The sequence below is a fragment of the Pteronotus mesoamericanus genome, unplaced genomic scaffold, assembly GCF_021234165.1.
Source record: "Pteronotus mesoamericanus isolate MK-2021 breed Mesoamerican mustached bat unplaced genomic scaffold, CSHL_Meso_final scaffold_83, whole genome shotgun sequence".
Classification (NCBI taxonomy): domain Eukaryota; kingdom Metazoa; phylum Chordata; class Mammalia; order Chiroptera; family Mormoopidae; genus Pteronotus; species Pteronotus mesoamericanus.
In genome coordinates, this window is record NW_026555328.1 from 2,049,536 (window position 1) to 2,076,572 (window position 27,037).

General features: G+C 39.5%; 2 protein-coding genes and 1 non-coding gene across 4 annotated transcripts in view; all 3 read right to left on the reverse strand.

Annotated features, from left to right (window-relative positions):
• Nucleotides 1-323: 323 nt before the first annotated feature.
• Nucleotides 324-460, reverse strand: LOC129062776 (small nucleolar RNA SNORA67). The gene has a single exon (XR_008528304.1). It is a non-coding gene; the product is annotated as a small nucleolar RNA SNORA67 (small nucleolar RNA).
• A 1,510-nt stretch (nt 461-1,970) lies between these two features.
• On the reverse strand, nt 1,971-8,302 carry CNTF (ciliary neurotrophic factor). The gene is made up of 2 exons (XM_054563656.1): nt 6,567-8,302; nt 1,971-5,144 (listed from the first exon to the last, which is right to left on the reverse strand). The coding sequence occupies exons 1-2, from the start codon at nt 6,678-6,680 to the stop codon at nt 4,656-4,658; spliced, it is 603 nt and encodes a 200-aa protein (XP_054419631.1). The 5' UTR covers nt 6,681-8,302; the 3' UTR covers nt 1,971-4,655.
• Nucleotides 8,303-8,475: 173 nt separating this feature from the next.
• Nucleotides 8,476-27,037, reverse strand: part of ZFP91 (ZFP91 zinc finger protein, atypical E3 ubiquitin ligase) — a 40,994-nt gene continuing 22,432 nt past the window's right edge. The window contains exons 3-11 of one of the 2 annotated variants that reach the window (XM_054563652.1): nt 21,210-21,422; nt 20,906-20,942; nt 20,169-20,267; nt 19,533-19,667; nt 17,575-17,625; nt 17,126-17,204; nt 16,067-16,181; nt 12,375-12,474; nt 8,476-12,035 (exon numbers count right to left, since the gene is read on the reverse strand). In XM_054563652.1, the coding sequence (XP_054419627.1) occupies nt 11,525-12,035; nt 12,375-12,474; nt 16,067-16,181; nt 17,126-17,204; nt 17,575-17,625; nt 19,533-19,667; nt 20,169-20,267; nt 20,906-20,942; nt 21,210-21,422 (1,340 nt within the window). In that variant the 3' untranslated portion in view covers nt 8,476-11,524. Of the gene's footprint in view, nt 12,036-12,374; nt 12,475-16,066; nt 16,182-17,125; nt 17,205-17,574; nt 17,626-19,532; nt 19,668-20,168; nt 20,271-20,905; nt 20,943-21,209; nt 21,423-27,037 lie in introns of both variants that reach the window. The other variant, XM_054563651.1, reaches the window with a different exon arrangement.

Below are 27,037 nucleotides of genomic sequence, written 5' to 3' on the forward strand. Positions count from 1 at the left end.
ACGGTGGCGATGCACCCAGCACACCTGACTGAGCCTGGCCTGGATGGGTTACATTTCATCCAGTGTTGAAATCACTTGAGATTCCCCTTGTTCATCCAAAAGTACAAAAATAAAAGAAGTAACTCATGGTCTTGCTGAGGCGAGATCTTTATTGGGAGCCATTCTTACATCTTTTATTTTCTATCTGCCCAAGACAGATCGAGCCAAGTAATGTAAGAATCACATGCATGTGGATTTTATCTTGTGCCCTACACACATCTCATCAGAAGACTAACTTTCATGTATATGTGTGTGTGTGTGTGTATGTGCGTGTGTATATATATTCATACATGCAGCCATTGGAAGGCCAAGGGAATCACGCCATCACCTTCTCCCCTGAACACCTGTGGCATGCTGGGTTTTATCCCAAGTTGCTACTTCCTGAAGAGGAGCATTGTTTTTAGAGGGAGTCATCTTGGTTTTATTCTGCTTTTATCTGTAGACCTTAGAGCAGTGATTTTCAAGCTTTTTCATCTCATGGCACACGTAAACTACTTTCTGCGGCGCACCCCAATATATACTTTTTGCCGATCTAACAAAAAAAAAAGTAGGTGTAATTTTGATTCATTCACACTGATGGCTTTTGTTGTGTTGGCTGTTTTGTTTTGTTTTTTAAATTTGACAATCTAAGGGAAAAGAGATCAGTGCCCCCGACTAAATAGTTAGGTGTGCCATGTTTTAAAAGTTCTTTGGCACACTGGTTGAAAATTGCTGCCTGAGAGCTCTATAGAAGGAAACTTTTGTCACTCTCATTTTTTGAACATATCAACATTCAAAGGGCTCATCCTTGGGTCTGTGACTTCAAGCTGAGGTGGGATGAGACAGGGAGCCAAACCATTCTTTTCAATGTCCTGGCCTAAACACGGCTGGCAACATACATGCATGCACGCACACCATAAATCGATTGAAATGGTATCCAAATTCTGTTTTTCTCTCCTTTTTCTCTTCCCCAATCCCTTTCTTATTGCGATGGAAGCTCCTCACCACTCCCCCCGCACCCCCCCACCTCGAACTGCTCGGCTACTTCATGAGGTGAGGGTTCACAAAAATCATTCTAAACTTTTCAGATATGTCTCCCTGAAATATTCACTTATCCTCTCCTGGTTTGACCAGCGGTCACCACAATGAGTCATCCGTTGGGCTTTAATCCACAGCAGCCTGAAGTAACAGCAATAGCAGGGCTATGACTTAACATTTCCATTTTTATTAAAACTCTCACTTCCGTCAAACCTGACTATCTTAAGGCTAATTTTATCCCATGCTGGGCCTTCGAATTTGTGCTACTTTGCAAATCTTTTCCAAATCACTCTCTTAAATCAATGCAGGAAGAATTTATCAACTCTCACACATTCAATTCCTTGAGATTCAGGAAAACAGACTCTCTTTCCCCACAGAGAGCATTTCTGGAGACAATGGGATAGAAAGAATCCTCTTTACAAGATAAGAATGAGGGGAAAAGAACTAAATTTATGCCTTTATTATACACACACACACACATATATATATAATGTAGTTATATGTACATATTTATATGTAGTTTATGTGTATATGAAAATGATTCTCCAGAGATCTTACCCATATACAGATCTAAGAAACAAAAGAACTAAAATCTAAAGATCAAAAATCTCTTTTGTATTGTGGTTGATTAAAAATATGTAACTATATATACTCCCAGTATTTATATGTACCTACAGCACTGGCCTAATGTCACTCTCTTATTCATTCTGCTTCATCCATTTTAGACAAGCATGATGCAATGTCTACACATACAGATCCATACATGTTTATGTCTTTATTATTATAGCTCAGTGCTCATTTCCCCCTTCCTTTATCTTTTTCTGAAGAGTCCACCACACTTCTTTGGAGGCATATTGCAAGTTTCTTGAAGAAACTGATGCACACAGCTCAGCACAGTGCTGGGAGTGCACTAACCTACCTTATTTCCTCCCAGTCAGTGGTCAGTACTGACCCCTTTTCTGGACCCTCTGCCACCCTAAATGTGCCTCGTGTGCATAAACATCCCTTCACATGCAACTATGCAGAGCTTACGCCACGCTCCATTGACCTCTGAAACTTCTGCAAGCATCTGTTGCTGCAACATCTGAATAGAGAAACAAAACCCTGGGAGAAGGGTCACGGCTTTTGAGATTTAACGTTTGTAATCAGTTATTTATTCCCTATTAAGAAATTTTCGTCATCTTTCTCCATTAAACAAAAAGAGCTTAAAATACTACAAAGAACATCCTATTAATAAGCAGAACTTTATTAACTAACAATCCTGCTCTTAAGCAGACAAAACAATTTAAATAAAGAAAAGCTTGAATTAAATGAACCTCTATGCCCTCACTGGGTAACTACGCACCTACACCAAAATTACAAATGAATTAAATCCAAACCTTAGGGGAAGCTGGCTTTCTGGGGATACTATTGCCTGTCCTCTGACCAGGCAACTCTTTCCCGTCTCCCTCATGATTTCTATTGATTTGGTGCTCATCCAGCCACTGAGACACAACTCCTCCCTCCTCCAGAAAGAGGTGCTTCCTGGTCCTCGTAGCACTCCTCCAAATCTGTAACATTTAAACCTGTGCCTTATAATTCCAACCTAGTATTGATCTCTTATATGCATACGACCTTGTTTCCACACTAGAGAGCAGGGCCTTACTTCTTCTGTATTGTCCTAGTTTCTACCAAGTCTTCTCATAATATTGACTTTATGGCGTTGCAGACATGAACCTGAGTGGGAAAGGACACGAGCTAAGCCACCCATCCCGTCTCATGCAATCTGAGCCAGACTGGAAATATGAGCGGTGACTCGTGGCTCATTTAGGAATACAAAAGCCTTAAGTAAGTAAACAAAATTGATTTGGGCCCCCAATCCAAGGTCTTGAGTCTTAATTAGCTGGTGGTATGAAATGACACACCTGAGAACTTTTGGATTCACATTGGCACTCGTCCATAGCTGCAAGTGAACGTTTCCGTTAATGCTCTCATTTATGGGCTGGCACTTTTCATACTGTTTTTCGAGGACACTGAGCACAGAGCGCTGCCCCTTTGCTGTGAAGCATGAAGGCTTTGCCGTATGTTGTTTTAGTATCGGTGGCTTTCCCACCGGGAACAGAGCGGGCCTCACCCTCTCCTCATGATTAAATCCAGAGAATGTATGGTGAGGGAGTTCTGTGATGTTTTAACCTGAGCAGTACTCCATCCATTGCTCATGAACGCTTGGGTTACAGTGACGTATCACAGCATTGCTGATTACAATAAATGCACGGTAACCTGGTATGAGCCATGTCCAACCCCAAACTCGGGAACTTCGGTGGACACTTTGAAGCGCAACGTATTACCACACACTCCCAGCTTCCTAAATTTAGAAGTTTGGCGGGCCTTATCTTTTTCCACAAGCAGAATCTTAAGATCGCCACAGCTCTCTTCTTTGCCAAGTACAAACAAGTAACTGCATTTGACATTAAATTGTGCCCCTTCAGGACATGTACAGTAGTCCCCCTTTATCCATTGGGGATACAGTCCAAGACCCCCCACGAGTTTGCCTGAAGCTGCAGACAGTACAGAACGCTGTTTTTTCTTAGCAGGAAGAGATTAACAATAACTAAGAATAAAACAATCATGACAATATGCTCTGATAAACGCCATACGGACAGTTGAGAAGCTGAGCGACTAATGGCTGGGCAGTGTGCGCAGCACGGCCGCACTGGCCAAGGGAATGATTCACGTCCTGGGCGGGATGGAGCAGGACTGCGTGAGAGCTCACCCCCGTACTCAGAATGGTGAGCAATTTAAGACTTAGAAATCACTTTTTTCTGGAATTTTGCATTTAATATTTTTGTACCAGGGTTGGCCACGGGCAACTGAAATGGTGGAAAGGGAAACTGCGGATGAGTGGGGCTGCTGTAGGGTGTTGCTTTCCTTCAGTGCTAGTGATGAACTACATGGATCCGTTTGCCGACCCTCTGTGGCAAAGAGCTGCAGCGACAGAGCCGCAAGCCGGCCTCTGAAAGGGCATACAGGCTTCAAAATGAGAAAGATCTGGGTTCAAACCTCGTGGGCCAGACTTGGGTGGGTCATCTTGAACAAGTTATGTGTCTGTGAGCCTGTTATCTCGTCTGCCAAGTGGGAATAACATCACCTCCCATGAACAGGGTTGTGAAAATTACAATATACATAAAGTCCCTGGCACACCGCTTCAACATAGTAGATACTCAATCAATGTTAGTCACTATTTTTATTATCCAAGATTTTGAATTGAAGCATCCATGATTTTTAATTCCCTGTTATAGTCCTTTCAGAAGAGGCTTCTAGGACTAGAGTTAAGAATGTATTTATCCTGTGCGGCTGTTAAATGTCTGTAGAGGTTACTTTGTATGAAGAAAATGTTAGAGCATTGCGGTGGAACAATGTTGCCCCTGCCAGCACTCCCTTAGGGCCCCAACCACCCCTCCCCCACCTTCCCACCAACTAACCCTGTATGCCCATTGGTCCATGTCTCCAACCCTACTTGATGAAAATGCCTGTGGTCTTCAAGATTTTCAAAAACTTAAGAATGGAAAAGTGAGGCCTCAGAGAACTACATATATTTCATTAGAAGAGATGGGTAACTGCTACAGTTTCTTGTCGTTAGCAATATAGTTGCTTCCATGTGCTGAGATCCCAGTCTGACGAGAAGAAATGACTCGAAGATCATGGATGGACCTCACTGTCCACTTTGAAAGCTCTTGCAGCACCTTTAGGCCCCACAGCTTCTTTTCAAAGAGACCACCATCTCCAACAATAATGGGCATCCCATCAGACTCATTGGGGGGGATCTTGTGTTCCAGGAGTGCCATTAATTCCTCCAGCTGGTAAGCAAAGGCAGCCACTTGGAGTAGAAGCGTATGTATTGCTTGATGGAAGTCACCTTCAGCTGGAGTAAAATGCACCCGCTGGTCTTCTAAAAGCCTGGTCAACATTGCATGGAAGGTACGGTAAGCTTGGAGGTTCTCCTGGAGCCGCTCGGCCTCAGTCAGCTCGCTCCACCGATCGGTGCTTGCCACTGGCACACCGCTCATGGAGTCCAGGCTCATGTTCCCGTTCAGGCCTTGATGCTTCACCTGGCCAAGAACACAGAAAAGCGTCACATCTTCTGCCATCAACCCCAACACTCTAAATAACCCCTCAATCTCATTTAAAATCTTATTCACCTCCCTGGTCATGGACCCAAATTATAAAGGAAATAAAGTCTAGAACAGAAACTCTTGATTTGGGGTGTATGATTGGACTTTAGAAAGACCCTCCTGTCCTTGAAGTTATACGCATGGCTTTGACTGCTGGTCATCTTTCTTGGGAGGATCTGTAGCTTTCATTAGGTTCTAAAGATTGAAAACCCCTGGTCTGGGATAACTTCTTCCCACTTCAAACTCCCTCCTAAAGTATTTTAATCATACTGAAGTTTTAAGTATTTTAAACATACTTGAAGACCCTGGCCACACCTAGAAGCCCTAGAATGCAGCCACTGTGGAACTTTTCTAATCATCCTCACCTCTATTGCCCATTCTTAGTGGTGAGGACAATCCTTTAGAGGAGGGGTCCCTAACCTTGGAACAGGTTTGTGGCCTGTTAGGAACCAGGCTGCACAGCAGGTGAGCAGAGGGCGGGAGCGAGGCTTCATCCTGCTCCCCATCACTCACATTACCACCTGAGCTCCATCCCCTTCCCACCTCCCCACGCCCAGCCAGTGGGGCGGGTGTTGGGGAGGGGGACTGTCTTCCACAAAACCAGTCCTCCGTGCCAAAAAGTTTGGGGACCGCTACTTTACAGAATTCAGTGGAACGTAGTTTTAAAAAACTGGTATTTCAGATTCTGATTTCTGATGGTTGGGGCCATGCAAAAATACTCTCCACAGGGTCTGGAGTGTTTCCACAGCAGGTCTTACGGAGACTGATGAGAATCTTTCACTATGAGAAAACCAATCTGGAAATAATGGTTAACTTCCCCAACTCCCCAGTGAATCTTCTAGGGTATCCTTTCGATACTAGAAGTGACCTATTTAGATCAAGAAACAGTTTTAATGTATTTAATTAAAAAGTAGGTGGCTAATACCGTATAGGAGAAATTGGTTGTGTTTACACTGCTCCTTCCTAACCCTATAAGCCTTACTCTGCCTTCCATTTACACAATTTAAAAAAATTCAGAACAATGTATATAATATAAAGAACCCAAACCTAGAGGGCTCACGATTAATCTGTTCTGGTAGAATTCAGATTGCAGGCGATCAAATTAGAAACAGCCTCCAAGACAAATAGCCAACCCTACCTAGCACCCCATGTGTATTTTCTTACTCAAGGAACACATCTAAAAAACCTAGAGAAAACAAGCTCATGAGTTTCCCGAAGGGAAGGGGCCATGTCAAATAACATGTCTAATACATAACTGAATGATTAGGGCTTTCATAATTAATAATGGGGCTGGAGCAAGATGGTAAGGGGTTGGATCATAAGAGATGAAAATAGACATCAGCAAAATAGGCAACTTACATAAGATTCCATAAGAGCAGTCAGGTCTGAGCGAATCTTCCTTGCTAGCCAGATAGAATGGCTACAGAGGTCCCGGCGGTGAGGGGTCAACGGTGAAAGCTCTGCAAAGGCCATCCCCTAACTCAACTGTCCCAGGAAATAAGTGAGCTGAGTTTGTTTCTGTCTACACTGGTCCTAGTAAGAAATGTGACTCTCAGAATAAATCCACTGGGAATTCTCTACTAATGGAATAGTGTACCCCACCCCCACACCCCGCCTGACTCAGAGGTTGCAGCAAATTCCTGGCTGTGGATTTTTGTGCCTGTGGAATCAAAGGCCCCTTTTACTCAATTTTTTTTCTTCCTGTTTTTATCCCTGCAGCATCTGCCTCCGTCTCTCTCTTCTCCACTGACTGCCTTGCATACTTGTTTTTATGTCATTGTTTTGCTTGTGCACCTAGCAACAAGGTCACTATCACACTAATCCTCATGATACCCCTGCCTAATGTAATCTACTTTATATACACATATAATCAGTTCATTTTATCATTGCCTGCCCCTGTGCTCCCCATGTCTTTTCTTTTTTTGGCCTGGCATTATTATTATTATTATTATTGATAAAGCTGCCACTTATTAAGCACCTACCCTGGGCCAGACACTCACTGCTCAAGGCTTTAAAGCCTTTATTTGATCTTGGGAATAATTGTATGAGATAAATATTATTTCTCATGCCTTACATAGAAAAGAAGTTGAGGCTTAAAGAAATTAAATAATGTGCACAACACCCAATAATGAGGCTCAGAATTTAAATACAGGCCTTTGCTTCTACAGCTGTTTCTCCTATTGTCTTCCCAATTTTATTGTCTAGATCACATTTTGTTCAAGAAACTAAGTTTATGTGAAAAACCTCCTTTAAAAAATAGAGCTTTTTACTCCCATCCTTTTACTATGTACTTGAAGTTATTTTAATTTACACTTGATTAAGAAACAGCTCAGGAAGCATCTCTAATCTCAATCATCATGCCTTCCTTGGAGCTTAGAGGATGAGGAAGGTCCTGTTTAGGCCTTTCTTTTCCAAAGAACAGAAAACACCCAACCCCAACTTTGTAACATTTCTAAGGCAGTCTCATGTGACACTATGCTTTTCAACAAAATAAGAGAATGAGCTGGTTTTGAAATGAGGGCAAGAGTTTAAAACCACTTGGAAAGTTGCTATTCTAGTGTATTTTAATTCCCTAGGTTAGAGGATGGTGCTAATTGGGCAGGAGTTCCAAGTTTCACCTTCAAATGAACAAATTGGCTTGAATTATTTCATATCAAACATTGCCTCTAAATTTAAATACATGCCTTCCCAGGGGCAAATCTGCACAAGTAAGTAATAAAGGAGGGATGTAAGGGAGAAAGAACTGAGGCCTGGGTCGATGTCGCAGCAGGCTTTTTAACAAGGTAGGAGTGTTCTATTTTTTTTCTTTAAGTTAGTCCTTTGCCAACTGATCAGAGGATCATACAGCATCTCAGCATTGGAAATCAAGAACTAAACAGAGTCAAAAGTTATGAACTGATTCTCAACAAGAACGAACAGTATCTGCCATGTAAAACCTGCTCTGAGGGCACTTGGTTTTCTTATTGAGCAGCTTCAACTGTTTCATCCTAGGACAGCTGCAACTCAGGACAACCAAGGAAGACCAGTTGCTTCCATAAAGACAACTTTTATTTTTCTTCTTTACATATTTATTTTGGATATGCCTTACCTAGATTAAGAGAAAACAAGAATTTGAAAAGCAGAGTATCCCTTTTATTATAATTTCTTTTTACATAACTTTTTTCAACCTAGATTCAGGTAACTACCTGTCTCTCCCATCAAAGGAGAAGGGTCCTGCACATTACAATAGGTAAAAGGCTTTTAGGAAATAAAATATTTTAAATTGATCCATTACAATTTTTTAATTTTCTTGAGTACACTGGAAATTGGGAAAGACAGAAGAGAAAAATGGTATTTCAAACAACCAGACTGTAATAACCTCAGGTTTAATACATTCTTTATATTTTTTTCTCCAAATAGGTACAAAGGAGGTTCAAGTGCTCTATGTGGATGCTTTTCCATACCTTAATATATATATATTTTTTACTCCCAGTAATCCTGGCCAGTGTTTATCTAAATTCTCTGAAGCATATTAAGTCTCAATTATATAAAATAACCCTGGTCAAACAAGGGGGAAGCACAGAAATAATGCTTATATCCCAACTACATTTTCAGACTCTAGAATCGCCAATTCAAGATGGAGAATATGCAGTGGGAAGAAAAATAACAGAATTTGATTAAAAGTAGTAAATGCAGAATTTTAAGATTAAAAGAGCTCCTTGGAAGGACCATGAAGTAAACAGCATGAGGAGCAGAAAGGAAAAAAGGAAGAGGCCCAGAATAAGTCAGTTTACTTACACCACCTCTTTCTTACACTAGCATCCCTTTTCTCAAAAGGAAGAAGTTCATGAAATATATTTAAAACTTACTGCAAACTGCTATAATAATTTATTGGAGCAAATTGTAGGCAAAAAGTAGTGAATGAAGATGACAGAAAGGGGAAGAAACAACACACAATTTTAATTATTAACACTAACTAGTTGTCTTTGGAGGGGAGAGGAGATAGGGAAGAACACATTTCTCTCTATCCCATAAAGTTTTTTATGCAGTTTGCTTTTGAGTACAAACCTAAATTATCTGATAACTACCTACCAAAACTGTAGTTTATGAACACAAAGGATAGGATAAGTAGGACAAAGACAAAGGTAAATATGGGAACAGATGCTAGCTAGTGAAACAGTACAAAATGGATTTATATGGGGGTGGGAAACCAACTTTGTTGTAGACCCATCCAGTCAGTCACAGAATATTTTAAAACCTAATCAACATACCAAAGTCAACTCCAAATCTTTACTGTGGGCAGGAAAGCACATTCTACATCCCTCTATCTTTATTTCATTTTCTACCCCCACATTGGAGGGATGGCAAATCTGCAACACTCTGGAAACAATAGTGCATTTAAGACTGTTCACTGTAGGTGTTGCACTCCCTATTCCTGGCATCCCAGCCACTGACACTAGTGGGTGTAAAGTAAGCCTCTTTCAGAGATGACATTTCATTACCCCTCTTCTTGGGAAAAAAAAAAAATCAGAAAATTAATAAACTTTGTAGTTTTAGTGTTTGTGAAAAAACAAGCTGTTCCTTATTTTGTTCTCAGCAGAATGTCATTCTTTCCAACAGCCAATGCACATTTCTGACAAACAATGCATAGAGCAAGCCATGAATTCCAGCTTCTGAGGCATACAGAGCAGAAAGTCCCTAAAAATTAGCCAAAACTGGTTTTTCGTCTTCTGGGAGTTATGAACTTCTAATAGTCTCTTCCATGGACAGTAAAGAAGCAATCCACCCCATGAAAATCCCTATCTCAAGAGAAGTGGTGGGTCCCAAGATTTCAGGTGGAAGCCACAGCTATTATTAATTTTGTCTATTGAAACCTTTCCTCTTCTGAGGTGTTATTAAAAGGGAAACAAAACAGCGATTTTCTTTGACTTAAACCTGTACGACTCCTAGACTATTCCTTAATGGCAGTGTCCTTCACTAATCGGGAGCTGGAATGAACCAATGATAAAGCAAAGAAAAAAACAAAACAAAGCAAGGGGCCAGAGTTGGGCCAACAGGGGGGCATTGTGTAAAGAAACGATGGGAACAAAATAAAAACAAACAAATTCCCAAGAGAAAATCTTTTATATGTAATTCAGACCCTGAACAACCTTCCTCATCCCCTCAAAATCCCTAAATCTCAATGCTTTAAAAAAATTCACAGAGCACTAATTACCATAAATCTAACATTCTTCCCTAAAAAGCCTTCCGAAAAAGCACTAAGCTACTGTAGTGATTTTATTAGTGCTGAGGACCAGCTTAAAGGCCACTGGAGAGCTATGATTTTAAGAGGCTGGCTGTGCTTCTTCAACCCTATATCTATCTTACCTTCCAAAGTACCTCTTATGGAAAGGACCCCATGTCAGAATAATCTAATCTCTCCCAGCCCCACAAAATATAGCAACGAAGACAAAAAAAAAAAAAAAAAAAAAAAAAAAAAATCAGACTTTCCGTTAATAAATAAGGAATCTCAGGTTCCACAACACAAAAACACACATGTTCAAAGTGCAAATTTCTGCCATTAGACTGGGACTTTTCTGTCTCACTGATACACAGCCCTGTCCTGTGGTCAGAGACCATGCAGAGGGCAGCCCCCTCCCTGCTGGGAGCCTGCTTCCAAGCAAGTGAGCACCACTGAGAACCATATGGAGGTGTTGGGAGGAGGACTGAGGTGCTGGGGTCAAAGTGGTCCCCATGTATCCTTCCTTTCTAAAACCCAGTGAGGAACGGAGGAAAAGGGGGTGAGAGATGTGTGCTGTTTTAACAGCTCACCCTGCTAAGGGGCCCTAAAGTGCCAAGTCAAGCTGCCAGCCTCCAGAGATTAGAATTATATGATAACTTTGAGGATAAGTGTGCTGCAGTGGGTAGAAGCCAGACCATAGGGCAGCAGGAAAGGAGAAGGGATTTAGAGGACAGTATATACTATTAAGAGTTAAAAGCTGATCCAAAGCATTTAAGAATTATAGGTTGGAAAAGGGGATCTGCTAATGAGCAAGAAGTCTGCCTGGCTGGAACTGAGCATGAGGATCACCCTCACTTTAAGAGCTTATTATTTGTCTACTTTTCTGATAAAGGCAACATCAATTTTATAAATGGGTCAGGAGAGGGAGAAGAGAGGGAGGGGGGGTGTGTGTGTGTGTGTGTCTGTGTGTGTCTGTGTGTGCTGTGATCCACATTGGAAAGAGCAGGCCCTTCAGTTGTTTTACTAGATCTTAAAATGCTTTAAATTTTTTTTTTGTCCTTTTTATCTTTTAAGTACAAAGTCTGAGCTGTCCCAGTGCCTAAAGTCTTCCCTTCTACTAAGGTCCAGTAGAGTCTGAATCTTCAATCAGAACCTCTGTGGTAGCACCGAGTATATCTGAGTTCATGACCAGCCCTTCAGTGCCCCCACTGCTGCCGCTGCCCACAAAGATCTTCCCATCAGCCATCAGGCTCACCCGTTCTGTCCCACTACAGTATGACTTTGACATCCCTTCAGCCTCTAGCAGGAGGCACTCTCCAGAGGTGGAGTTTCCCAAGGGCTCAGGAAGAAGAGGAAGACCCTGACCATCTGCAGGTTGTGTCAGGGACTCTGGGTTAGTGCCCAGGATATCTGTGCTGGTGATGAGGGCGCCTGCATTGGCAGCCAGGGCTTCGGCAATCAGCACCTCAGGGTGGCTTTTTGCTTTGTGTGCCACTACGCTGTCCTTCTTCTCAAATTTTTTGCCACAGATATTGCAAGAGAATTGGTAGAAGGAGTCTGCGTCATGCTTCTTCATGTGCCAATTAAGGGATGCCTTTTGCCGACAAGTGAATCCACAGATCTCGCATCTAAGGAGAGCAGAGGAGGAAATGGCTGATGAGATAGAGGAGGAGTTCTTATTCAGAGTCAGGGCGAGAATTTAGGGGTCACATACACAGACCATAGTCAGTAATGCAAGTTTCTTAAGAAAAACTAGGAAAAGTTACCAGATAGAACACTTATCTGATTTTTTTGTTTAAAACACATAAGAAACAGAAGAAAAAGCTCACTAAGTAGCTTCCCTGAGCAATACCCACTCCAATGTGGAAAAAGTAAAGAATATCAGCAGCTGAAATTTTTGTACAGGGGACAGCCCTCAAGTGGGGTAGATGTACTTCTCACCCAGATGTTTACTAATAAAGACTCACTGTAACGGTTTCTCGCCCGTATGAATCATCCGGTGCACTGCCAGATTGTGAGAACTCTTGAAGGCCCGAGCACAGTATTCACAAATATAATCCCTTTGATCTAAGAAGAAAAATAATGTGGTTAGTGTTCCATGCAGAATCCCTCTAAGTATTTTTTCTTAATTTACAATAAACAGATGATGAGGTAAAGTAAAAGCAATACTGTTTTCAATGTATCAACACTGCCTAACAAAAAATCAAGAAATATACAAGTTTTTTTTTCTTTTTTGCTACATATGTTCAGTAGTATAAGGATCCAGTTAAAAAAAAAATAAAACTAGACAGAAATATATGAGAACTAAAATCCTAATCTTAATTTTACCAGTAATGCAGCTCTTGGATAAATTGAGTGGCAAGTAAACTACATTTTCCATGGATTTTATTCTTTAAAAATGTGACCCAGGTACAGTTAGAGGAGTTCATCACCACCAAACCCTTATTATATGAAATGTTAAAGGGACTTATCTAAGAAAAAGAAAATGATCAAAACTATGAACAGTAAAATGACAACACAAAACTATCAACAACCTAAAAACAAAAACAGAAACAAACTGAGCAAACAACTAGAATAGAACAGAATCACAGAAATGGAGATCACATGGAGGGTTATCAGTGGGGAGGGGAGAGAATGAGGGAAAAGGTACAGGGAATAAGAAGCATAAATGGTAGGTACAAAATAGACAGGGGGAGGTTAAGAATAGTATAAGAAATGGAGAAGCCAAAGAACTTATATGTACAACCCATGGATATGGACTCAATGGGGGAAATGCTGGTGGAAGGGGAATGCAGGGTGGAGAAGAATAAAGGGGAGGAAAAAAATGAGACAACTAGAATAGCATAATCAATAAAATACACTTTAAAAAAAAGAAACACGATTTAAATGGGAATAAAAATGTGACCCAAGATCAACAAAAGATTCAAGCTGCTGCTATCAAATACACAGCACAGTACCTGTAATCCACCCTACCCTCCTACCCCACATCTTCTGCACCATTCAACTACCTCCCTTCTGTCATTTCATAAGCCCCCAAATTTCACAGGATTTTTGAAGAATTTGGTAACATAGTGTGGAATCTATGTGGCAAAGGAGCACTGTACTTCATTATTTCTTCATCACTTGGCTCACAAGAGTAGAAAAAAAGATGCTTAATATCACTTGTTGAATGAATACATTTTCTATGCCTTTCACTTAAAATTCCAAACACAGTGAAAGTTAAAAGGCAAACAATAACAAATAAATCCCATACTCAATCCCAAACAGTTTTAAAACTTAGTATGTACGGAAGAAGAGCCATGTTTTCCTCAAGCTTGAGTGTATTTAGAAATCACCAGGGACCTTCTTAAATGCAGGTGCTGATTCGGTGGGTTTGAAGCATGGCATGAGATTCTATATCTCTAACAAGAACTCAAGTGATGCCAATACTTGTCAGTCTGTTTCCTATATAATGAGTAGTAAGATCTAAACACGCACAGTTCTAATCCAGAGACAACTTAGTATCTCCCAGGTCTTGTCCACTTGTTCAGCTCCACCGTAGCAAGGCAAACTGAGTGGGGCATCCATTTGTTTAAATAAATTGTATTTTCAAAGGCAGTCTGTATATACTAATTTGGAAAAGGAAAACTCTACAGACACAAAATTGCATTAACCAAATATAAATATCTGGAATGTACTGAATTTCTAAAACAGTTAGCTTGTCATAGCAGGCTTGTAATATTTAGCCAAAACAGGCTAAACTGGTTATCAGAAAGTACTTTTCTGTGGGACAAGACAGTCTACCAGGAAGAAGAAAGAGCGGAGAAATGGCAGCACCTAGCAAGAAACACAGTGCAGATAGCATTCTTCTGAAAAAACATAGCACAATGCAAACACTGCAGACTTTGGAATGACTGAGACCCAAATTCAAATCCTGGTGTTTCTTGAAAATCTACTACTGTGGCAGGCCCTGTGTGATAAATAACACATTATATGTTATTTCATCCTTACAATATTGGTGTCATTAATATTCAATGATATTGGTATCATTATTATTCTTATTTTACAGATGAGGAAAAGTGAGAAAAGAAAAAAATGAAGAAACTTGCCTAAGTTGCACATATGGTAAATGATGCAAAGAGTACATTTATCAGTATGACCTTGGGTAGGAGACATGGCATTTCTGCAACTGGAATTCCTAGTCTTAGGACTACAACTGTTGAGAAGGTAACATGTAACATTCAAGTGTCTGGCACATACTGGATTAGATCTAATATCCAGCATAAACTGTTCCTATTAGCTTCACTGCACTGAGATGTACTAAAAATGAATGGAATTTGAACTCATTCTGTAATTTGAAATTACTATGACAACGTAGTCTCTCTTCTTGAGACAAGTGCTCCTACAGGAAGTTACATGTGAATTCAATAGCTAGCCTTTGATTTCAACATCAGCAAAAGTCCCAGGAGCCATTTAGTAGTTATCGTAAACTATAAGTTAACCTCTTTACCTTTCAGGCTTCTTCTTCATACTCCTTACTCCTAATCTATAAGAATCTACCTGAAACGGAAAATCTTGGCTTTGCAAAAAATTAGCTTTGCAAAACATTAGCTTAGCTGTGTGAACACAAGTTATCTAATGTTGCTAAGACTCTGGTTTCTTGGCTGTAAAACAAGACCAATACAGCAAATTTAGTTATGCTGAATGGATGGATAAGCAACAATATGCAAAAGGTCTGTCCTGAAAAAGTCCAGCCACTGTTAATATAAGAACAGTCTACTTGACATTGAGGTAATCAGGCAGTGAAGGCAAGTTGACTGGAATGCACGTGTGAACAATGGCAACTTCACTGTGCTAGTCAATGGGGACAGTAGATGTTGTTGAGTGAGCATGTGTACTTTATGGCTGTCACATTCAAAGTGGTTGACCAAGTAGAGCAATAAATCTGCATCACATTTTGCATTAAGCTTGAACGTTCCCCTGCAGAAAACTATTTGGATGCAGAAGGCCACAGCTATGGGCAAATGGTGACTGGCAACTTTATCACAACTCTGTGCCAACTCATGCATCAGTTCTTGTGCCATTTTGGGTGAAACACCAAATCAACTAGCACCCCTACAACCCAGATTTGGTGCTCTGTGACTTCTGGCCTTTCCCAAAACTAAAATCACCTTTGAAAAGGAAGAGATTTCAGACTGTTGATGAAATTCAGGAAAATACGACGGGGCAGCTGCTGGTGACTGGGAAAACTGTGTGAGGGTTCCAAGGTGCCTACTTTGAAAGGAACTAAGGTGTCATTGTCCTATAAGCAATGTTTCTTGTACCGTGTATCTTCTTAAGTAAATGCCTATATTATTCATGATATGGCTGGACACCTTCTGGACAGACATTACATGTAAAGTTTTTGGTCCACAGTTGACACACAATATTTGCTCAACAAAAGATCATCCAGGTCATAAAAGTTCTTCTCAAAGAAATCAAAAGAAAAAGAATCAAAAGCCCTGGTTTGTTCATCCATTGTAAAATTTATGCCTTTACATTTTACTTTCCCACCTTTCTCTCACACTTGACTGTAGACTCAAGTCTTAAGATTTATGTTAGGAAAAAAAATCATTATCAATCTACACTTAGAAGTACAGTACACATATCTATTTGATAAAATATTTTATTTTGTAAGTACCTGTATGATGTTTGGCATGTCGCAGAAGTTGCTTCTGGAGCCTGAAGAGTCGCCCACAAGACGGATGGGGACATACATATTTCTTCTTCAGCAAATGCTGATATTTAATGTGGTGCTAAAACAGTTGAAGAAAGTGAAGAGGGTTAAAAATTAAGGCTTCCTAGATACCTGGTCCTGTGCTACATCAAAAGTGCTGAAGGAAAATCAAACACTTTGTACATGGATAAAGAGGCAATATAATCAAATAGTCAAGTAAGAACAGAGGCTATGGAAGTACACTTGGATTCCAGTCTGGGCCTGTCACGTACTAGCGGTGTGATCTCAGGAGGTATGTACTGAAACACTGCAAGCTCCAGTTCTCGTCTGTAAAATGGAGATTACCTAACTGTCTCAGAGTGTTGTTGTGGAAATCTAGAGATCATATTGTATGGTGCTTACAGCAAACAGCACGCAACACAAGAAGAGCAGCTATCACTATTGTAACAAAATCAGAAAGTGAGGCCTGAATCTAATGTTACACTTGTTGCTAAACTAAATATCAAATAGTCATTTCTTAAACTTTAGTAATTAGTTTTTCACTTTCATGCTGAGAGACCTAAACATAAGCTGTATCTTTACTCATGTTAAAAAAAAAAACAAACTCATTTTAAACTTTTAAATTTTTTTTTTACAGTATTCAAGAAATCCCTGATTTGAGTTACTCATTTTTAAAAATATATACATTTAAAAAAATATGTTCATCTGTGTCTCGGTGTGTTGTTACAATCATCTAATATCAGAAGTAGTACACCACAATAGGAAACACTGGAATTTTTCAAGATTCCAAGGAAATCATCTGTTTGGACTCAGGTTCTTAGACACTTTTCTTTCTTCCTATTTCTATTTTTTTTCTTTTTTTAACACAATGACTGGAGTAATTTTAAGTTTAAAAATTTTTCTTGACGCTGCATGCCAATGGTAAAGCTTACACAAAGTCACACATTATAAAATCTCATGAAGTTTGAGAGCTAGTAATGGCACACCATCCAAAAAGCTGCCTTACGTAACACCTTCACTGACCTGCAAATAACGAGGGTGAGCAAGAACGGTTCCACATCCTTCCATCTCACAACGCACATACTGGATTGGAGGCTTTTTCCTATTATCAGCATATAGGAGAAAAGTCAGCAACAGAAAAGAGGCAGTCTGCCCAGTGTCCTTTAACTCAGACTGAACTATTTAGGGAACAGCAACTTTACACTATTATATAGTTTGTATGTAATATGTTAGAAATAACCAGAAATTGCAAAATGTTTAGTAGTGTTTATAAAAAATAATGCAAAATAAACTAGTAACTCCCAAAAGGTAAAGGAGTATTAAGATTTTAGAAATGCTTAGATCCTGCAGTGGAAATAAAAACATAGTAACTTTGCGTCAAGGACATTAATAAAGCTGCTTTTGTGCATTTCAGCAGGATTATTATGACTACCACCTGAAACAAAGTATAACATAGGAGTATAAATTCTTACCTCCTTTTGGGTAATCGTGGACTTTTGTCATCTTTTCGCCTTCTTCCTCTCCTATAATTAAAAAAGAGTAAACTGTCCACATAGTCTGGATTGAAGCTTAATGAGTAAAGGATGGCCAAAGACGTATCAGGCCTGTCTGGAAAAGTCCAGCCATTGTTAATATAAGAATGGTTTGCTCAACATCAATGAAACCTGACAGCCAAGGAGAGTGGACTAGAATGTGCACATGCATGAACAATGATGACTTCACTGTACTAGTCAGTGGGGGCAGTAGACATCAATGAGTGAGCATGTTTACTGTGTGGCCATCGCATTCAAAATGACTGAACGAGTAGAACAACAAATCTGAATCACATTCTGTATTAGGCTTGAACATTCCTCTGCAGAAAACTGGATGCAGGCCATATAGGTTTACTGGTGACTGGCAGCTTCATCACAACTCTGCGCCAATTCATGCATCACTTCTTGTGCAGAGTTTTGGGTGAAACATCAAATCACCCAGGTGACTCAGCCCCTCTACAGCCCAGATTTGGTGCCCTGTGACTTCTGGCTTTTCCCAAAACTAAAATCACCTTTGAAAGGGAAGAGATTTCAGACCATCGATGAGATTCAGGAAAATATAACAGGGCAGCTGCTGGTGACTGGGAGGACTGTGTGAGGTCCCAAGGTGCCTACTTTGAAGGGGACTGAGGCCTCATTGTCCTATGTACAATATTTCTTGTGTCTTGTATCTCTTCAATAAATGTTTCTATTTTTCATATTATGTGGCTGGATACCTTCTGGACAGACCTTGTATATACTCAAGACCAAAGAACAGGTGGCAGGAACATAGGATAACCCAGAATACATAAAGTCACAAACTTAACTGGCAAACCAAATAAAGATTTCACTCTAAAGTAATTTTACTTTCAAGTAAGTTGTCATCACAAGTTAAATATATACTATTCATAAACTATACAATACTATGGAAGATGTGAATAAACGTCAGTTACTACCTGAAGAGCTGTTTCTGTGAAAAGCCTACCTACCCCTTAAATCTCATCAATTTAAAAAGAATGAAAGAGGCTATTATCTAAAAACTCTAAAAATATAAACTATAGTCAGTCTCCTTGCAAAAGAACAAAGAAAACCCTTAAAATCTTAAATAAAGAATCTTATTATAACAGCGAGAAATTGTTGGTAGACAGAAAGTTTTTACCTGATCAAGGTCATTACTGTATTTTGCCATGTATAATGTACACCTTTTTGCCCAAATTTTTGAGGGAAAAATAAGGACATGCATTACACATGGGTAGCACTAATTCCATATCTATATAAATGTTTTAAAATTTTTTTATGCTTATGAGTTAAAAGTATAACTCTAGAAAGCAATAATGATGTCCGTATGTTCAAAAACATATGCTAAAATTTCTTTATAATACAAAAAGCAAGCATCTAAATATAAATAAATAAAAAATTGAATTAAAAAATTAAAATGAAAGATTTCTTTTTTCCTGAAAGTTTGGGCCAAAAATGTGGGTGTGCATTATACACAGCAAAATACAGTACATCATTTGCCTTATATGCCCTTCTTCTGAAGGTCTGTATTTGCCATATTTTTTCTTGCTGGTCTACTCCTTCTTCATCTCTATACCTACTGTTTCACCCATCCATTTGTATGTCTCTAATACTGCCTTAACTTAAACTTTCCAAGCTTTTGAGAAGAGAGTGCCTGCAGTACAAATGTCAGTTGCTTGAGGCAGCAAGACAGGGTGGGGCAAAAGTAGGTTTACAGCTGTAAGTGAAAGTTTATTCTTGTATTATTTTTTATTATTGTATTACTTTCCAAGCAAATGTAAACCTACTTTTGTCACCCTCTGTATGCACACGTCAAAATCCCACCTTACACCCCCACACTTGTTTCCACTAGTGGCTTCAAAAATTTAAATATCCATTATTAGTAATAATTGCCCACTCACTTCCTAGGAGGTTCTTCATCTTCTCTAATTTCATTTTCTTCTTCTTTCACCTCTACCTCTACTTCCACTTTAATTTCTTTCTTCTCTTTCTCTTCCTTCACCTTCCCTGATTTTCTCCGTGGCTTCGGGGTTTCCCTGAAAACACAAATACATTTCAACATTGGTATTTGGCAAAGCATCCTTTCAAGAAAAACTTAACAACAAGGTATGGCCTGTGGTTATCATCAATTTATTGATATTTCAAGCCTATGGGATGACCCTTGAGGCTAATGATGCCCTAAAATGAACTCTCACTATAGCTGTAAAGAGAAACCAAATAAAAGTAGAAAATTCCAAGTACTCAGGCAATTCCTATCATGTTATAAAACATGCAAACATCATGATGTGGGTATGATCAAAATAAAGTTCTGTAACGGAAGAGAGCGCTGTACAAAGGGTAGTAAGATAATGTTAAATTTGCAAAATAAGCACATAAGTAAATATCCGCTTAAAATTAAGTCTATACCTGTTAGTTTGGCAACAAGGTGAAATAAAAACATGCATACAAGAGTATGTAAAATATACCAAAGGAATTTGATGCAACAGTGCTTTCCAAACTTACTTTCATTGACGTGTCTGGAGTAAAATGAGACATACCTTTCTAGGTGGGGTTTGTAGGTCTCATCTCTTGGGTCATCTTTAAATGGTATTTCCTCTTCACTGATTAACATCTCTTCTTCCTCTTCCTCTTCATCACTACTAAAAAGAAGCAAGTAAAGATTAGAGATGCTGGCTGTAAAGACTGTCTCTGAGGGAATTTTCTAATGTTAGTATATGTGCTGCCAAAGCAGGCACTGGATTTTATTAGGTAATTTTTTTTTGGAGGTAGCCAAAGATTCATAGCAAGTTATCTAGAATTTTTATCCTTATGATCTAGTTGAACTTCAACCTAGCTGCTTTATCCCAAAGAATAACTGGAACTCAAAATCCTCACTATGTCATCACTTTGTTAAATAAAGGCAAGGTGATGACAGTTCAATGGCATGAAGAGTTAAAAATCAATCAGCTTTATAATACATCTAATAACTTGCTGTATCAAAAAAGACCTATCAACAGATCAAAAAAAAAAATCATGTAACTTATCATAAAAGATCCTGATAAAATCTCAAAACCCTGGTCTAAAGACCACATTTCATATTAGTGCCTAGCATGAAATTAGCCAAAACACGGAAGATGCTCAAGACATGACATGACTAAGGATTACATGGTTAATGTTCTAATGAAGAACAATCTGGAATCTAAACTAAATACCAAAACTGAAGTTAATTTCTCTGTTATAGCTCAAAATTTCAAGCTCTATGTCCCCAAGGGTTTAAATATTAAATGCTCCTTACCTAATGCCACCTGTCGATTGATGCTCTTCTACAACTTCTGGAAAAAATAAAGCCAAAACAAAACATTATCTATGTAGATATATTTTTTTGCTGCAGCTAAGAGACCAAAGTACTGCCTGAGATAATCACACAAAAGGAAAATATTTGCAAATTGGCAAAAAAAAAAAAAAAAAAAAAAAGGGAACCCTTCCTATTTCAGCACATCTACCCCGCAAAGTTAGGCTGTTTTGGTAAATGTTCAAAATTACATTTAAAACCAACAGGCAACTGGTTCTTAAATAACCTTTCTCTGCTTTTACCATACCATAATCAAGCTGATCTGTATTTGGTTCTGACTTGCAGATGAGCTGCAATGAACCAGTCTTGGACCGAGAGCTTCGGGTGTTCTCTGTGTCACGATGCCGAGAGACAGATGTCCTGCTGCTACTGCGCCAGCCCCGGCTAGGCCTGGTTGTAGCCACGGAAACTTCCTGAGGGAGAATAGAATCGTCTCCTTCTTCTTTCTCTTCCTTGGGATCTAGATGAAAATATATACCATTCTTTTTAAGTTCACAGTAAACCAAAACCATCTTTGTATATCTACTGTTGTAAATTTGGTCAAGGAGAGATAAATTAACCTTTTTTCCCCAGAGGAAAAAAAACCCCTCAGCTTTTAAAACAAAGTAAAAGAAACAAAATTAGAGAAAACTTATCCTATTGCCATCTCTAATGAAACAACTTCATGTTGCAAAATAGTAATTTTATATTGCTTTATCTACTAAAAAGTGGAATGCTAAAAAGAGTATGTAAAATATACCAAAGTAATTTGATTCATGGAATTCTAACCTTTAGATCTAAAAAACCTAAATTAAGAGAGTGGTCCCAGAAAAACGACTAAAAGTACAGAGGCATGAAAAAGTCATAGATCTAAATGTTTTAACAACCAAGGAAGTCCATAATAGGAATGCCTTCTCCTGATTCTTATTACCTCCCCCCACCGCCTACTTTAAAGAGAAAATGAGATGAGGTAGAGGCATCCCTATCTGTACAGCAGATAAAAAAAAACTTAGCATTGGAAATTTGCTTTCAAACCTAGAGTAGCTTATTGATTTTATCTATACAAGTTCGTGTTTTAAAAGTGAGCCTATTCTGCTATGCAAGATTCCTTCAATAATCTTAGAATGGAAAAGGCCATTCTAAGAATAGCACAAAATTTCAAGTTTTAAGACTGATACATTTGACTACTTAAACATAAAATTTTCTGCATGGCAAATTCCATTATAATCGATATCTAACCACTTAATAGAAAAGTGGAAGCTCAGTAAAAAATATGGCTTTCAAACATACAAACAATACCAAAGCTCAATCTGCTCTTAAGAGAAACTCAAATGAAAATGATAGTGTGATACCACTGTTACCCTATCATTTTGGCAACGATCCAAATTCTTAAAAACACACTGTATATTAGCAAGGCTGTAGGAAAACAGGCATTCTAATACACACGACCACATGTGCAGTGGGAAAACCTCTAGCAAGGACAATTTGGTAGTATCTATCAAAATTTTAAATGCACACACCTTTTCACATTTATTTCAACTACTAGGAATATATCTCACAAAACTACAATCACACTTATAAAATGACTTACATATAGTCATTTACTACTTGCCCTAGCATGTTTTTGGCAATCCAAGAGTAGAAAACTAAGTATCAGGAAGAGACTGGTTACATGAATTTTGATCTATCTAGTCAATGAGATAGATAGCCAATCTATCTATTATGGAGTCAGCTCCATGACACTTTATTATGCAAAAAATCCATATCCATTTAATGCCCAAATATCTGTGTTATATGTGGGCTTATCCTAAAGACTATCTAGTTCTAAGTACAATCTAATGAGCTTTACCAATAAAGTAACTGAAAGGCGAAAGAAGACCACTTGTTCAAGATTACAAAGCTAGTTAAGCAGACCTAGATCTAAACACCATGTCTTAAAACTAGTATTCAAGGGTTTTTACATATAGATCATGGCTGCTTTAGAGAATTTCTTCAAAGGGAGCCATTCAACACTCTCTATCAAGTATTACATTATTAAATTAGGGGGAGAACATTCTTTTACTCAGCCCAACACACTCTATAATCTTCCCGTACTCAATATAGCTCTTTCCTTCTTCATGGTGGAAGGACTGCATGCTCACCCCTTCTTATACTGTGGATCTTATCCACTGGACAAAAGATAGCAATCTGATGAGAATTGCTTAATCTCGTACGTAAAGCATAACAGCCTATCTTATTAAATAGCATATCCATTTCCCAAAACTTTAGTCTTAAAAAAAAAAAAAAAAAAAAAGCATTGTCAAGGAGTGACATCAGCAAAAATGTTCAACAGAACACACCCCCCCCACCCCCACCCCTGGCCAGAATCAACTATGTAAGAACTCTGGGAAATAGCCCTGGCTGGTGGGTCTCGGTGGATTGACCACCAGCCTGCAAACCAAAGAGCGGTTCGCTGGTTTGATTCCCAGTCAGGGCTCATGTCTGGGTTGTAGGTCAGGTGCCCAGTTGGGGGCGCATGAAGGCAACCACATACTGATGTTTCTCTCCCTCTTTCTCCATCCCTTTCCCTTTTTCTAAAAATAAATTAATAAAATCCTTTAAAAAATGAAAAAAAAAAAACAACCTTTGGGAAATAGTCAAAGGTTTACAGCAACCAAGTAAACACTGAGGTTAGAGGCAAGTTAAGCAGGACATTTGTGTTGAAAGGAAACAAGAGCCTTTAGAGACCACATAAGACAATGAATATGATCTTTAAAAAATATGCTCAAAGAGCTACAGGAAACTACTGACAAAGAATTATTAAGTCATGAGAAATGTTTTTTTAAAAAAAACATAAAACAATTTTTTATTGACTGATTTGAAAAAGAGAGACACTGACTTGATGGTCCACTTATTTATGTATTTGTCCATTGTTTCTTCTATGTGCCTTCACCAGGGATGGAATCTGCAAGCTTGGTTTATATTAGGACAATGCTCTAACCAACAACTGAGTTATTGGGTTGGCCAAAATGTCCATTTAGTTTTTTCCATAAAATAGAAGACACACTTTTCATTTTCACCAGTAACTTTATTGATTTGGATTTTTGAACATGTTGGCTCTCTCCCTCTATTGGCTTCTAGTGGATAGAGGGCAGGGGTGCTGCTAAACATCTTCCAATGTTTAAGACAGGCCCACAGCAAAGAATTATTTGGCCAAAATGTCAAGAGTACCAAGAAACTTTGTAAAACACTTTTGACACGTTTGATCAGTCATGGCAGCTTCTCCATACACTGCACAAATCTTTTTGTGTTTCAACTGCATTTTTACCTTTCTTGAAATAATAAAGCATAATATGCCGACAATGTTGTGTATTTTCTTCCATCTTCAATATTAAGATGGTTGTACAAACATTCACTAATTTTGATGTGTCCCAAGATGAAAAGTAGGTGGAAGCTGCACTCACATCCTCACATGTCCACATCAAAATTACAACTAAATTATGAAATTATCAACCTGGATAACCATTTGAAAAGACTAGTCTTTTTGAAAATCAGCCCAGATTCCATCAGTCTGAGTGAAGTGAAAGGCTCCTGGAAACCCAGGCATACTCTTGAGAGTGAACACAAACTCTTGCTTGCAGGCATTCACCCTGGGCTCTGGGAGAGGGATGGCCGCTCAGAGGGTGCCAGAGTCATAAAGGGAGAGACCGAGTTGTGTGGCTCCAGGGAAAGACTGGAGAGACCGCTGCCAATGTCCCTGTGTTGAGTCCCTTACCAGCACAGTCTACAGATGCCATCTTTCTTGGGTTGTGCATTCCCCTGAAATGGCATTAGCCAAGAGAGCTACACTAGTTCCAGCCTGACAACTCTGAGGCCCTGCCCTACCCAACTTGTGCATGGCTCTAAGTGTTGCCAGCAGCAATCATTACATTGCAGTCTTTTCTTAAAAAATTTCGAGGAATTTGGGGCAAGCTCATGGGGGTACCAGAGACACATAGAGTGAACTGTGTGGCTTTAGGGTGAGGGCCATCCCCTGCCACCATGTGCGTGACCAGCACCACTGCTCCTACCCGCACATGGTATTAGCCTGGGGAGCAGCACTTGTTCCACCTGCCCAGCTTACCCACAGCTGTGAGATCTGCCAGCAGCAGCCAGTTTAGGCCCACATTGTACACTTTCTTAAAAAACTAGATGGGCTCAAGAGGTGATGGAGACACACAGGGAAAGTCTGAGTTGTGCAGATGTAGGGTAAAATTCACCTTCCTGCTCTGAGCCCTCTTCTCCACAATGCCAAGTCTTAATCTGCTTTAGTCTGATGAATTCTATTGGTCCACCCTGATGACTTCCTGAGACCCCAACACCAAGGTCCCCAGGCTTCAGGCAGGTGGAGGCTGGCTTTGAGACTTTTGCTGAATGGACTCAAACCCAGAACTGGCACTGAGTCTGAATCTTTATTAACCTGGAGACTCCCTGAGAACTTGCCTCACACAACTCGTGTACCGCCTCGGGCTCTTTCAGTGGCTGAGTCTAATGGGCAGCTGGCAGGTATGGAGCACCTGAGGCTTTTTGCTGACCTTTCCCAGGACTGGCACTGGTGGCAGCCAGGCTCATTACAAGCTAGGGGCCTCCAATGCGCATGCAGGTATAGCATAGGCAGCTATCAACTGAGGATCACTTTGTAGCTGTTAATACGTAGCCTAGTGCTAGTCACAGGCAGCACCTGACATTAACCCGCACAGAAGTTCCTCCCAAGAAATCCTAGAACAAACATACCTGGGGACTGGCTCCAGACTACAATAGAGCACTACCTAATTAGCACCATAAGTAGCACACCCAATGGAGGTCTCAGCATGCACCTGACTGTGCAGGGACAAATTCTGCTTTGTGGAATCGGCTCTCTTACAGCAGCTCAGGCACTGTGGTCATGACCAGTGCTTACAGCCAGCCACCCTAAGGGCCACTCTACCCAAGGACACTCCAACAGCAATCAAGGCTCAAATAAACAGGAAGGCATACATAATGCACATGAAGCACCAGCTCAGGTGATCAGGGAGACTCTATCACTGGGCCCCACAGGACATCTACTACATAAGGTCGACCCATGAAGACCGGGAGTCATAGCTGATCTAATACACAGAAACAAACACAAAGAGGCAACCAAAATGGGGAGACAAACATGCCACAAATGAAAGAACAGGAGAGATCTTCAGAAAAAGAACCAATGAACCAAAGAAATGGAAGCAAACAACCTTGCAGATACAGAGTTCAAAATAATGGTTCTAAAGATGTTCAAAAAAACTTAGTGAGAACTTCAATAGCATAAAAAAGGAAAGATACTGTAAACAACAACAACAACAACAACAACAAAAACAGTGAGGAAGAGAGAATATAACTGAAAGGAAGACTACCCTAAAAGGAATGAACAGCACAGAAAATGATCAGTGATTTGGAAGACAAGGTAGTAGAAGCCACCCAATCACAGAAGCAAAAAGAAAAATTTTAAAATGGGGATGGTTTAAGGGACCTCTGGGACAACATCAAGCTTAATAACATACATCTCACAGGAATACTGGAAGGAGAGAGAGTGAGGGATTGGAAACTTAACTGAAGAAATAATGACTGAAAACTTCCCTAACCTGGTGAAGGAAAAAGACGCACAGTCCAGGAAGAACAGATGAATCCACAGAGGCCCACAACAAGACACATCATAAATAAAATAGCACAGGTTATGACAAAGAGAGTCTTTAAAACAGCAAGCAAAAAAAAAAAAGTTTCTTATAAGGGAGTTCCCGTAAGACTGTCAGCTGATTTGTCAACAGAAAGGCCATAAGAAATTGGCAAGAAATATTAAAAATTATGAAAAGCAAGAACCTACAACCCAAACTACTCTATCCAGCAAGGCTATAATTTCAAACTGAAAAGAAATAAAGAACTTCCCAGAGAAGAACAAGCTAAAGGTCATAATCACCAAATCTGTATTACAAGAAACGCAGTGGGATTTTTTAAGATGAAGGAGAAAAAAAAAAAAAAAAGAAGTATGAATAAAATGGCAAGAAATATCTACCAACAATCACTTTAAAAGTAAATAGATTAAGTGAATGTTCCAATCAAAAGACG

Coding starts and splice junctions, on each gene's coding strand:
- CNTF (XM_054563656.1), bottom strand. CDS start 6,680: ATGGCCTTTGCAGAGCTTTCACCGTTGACCCCTCACCGCCGGGACCTC. Junction 5,145..6,566: donor CTGCTCTTATGGAATCTTAT/GTAAGTTGCCTA, acceptor GTTCTTGGCCAG/GTGAAGCATCAAGGCCTGAA.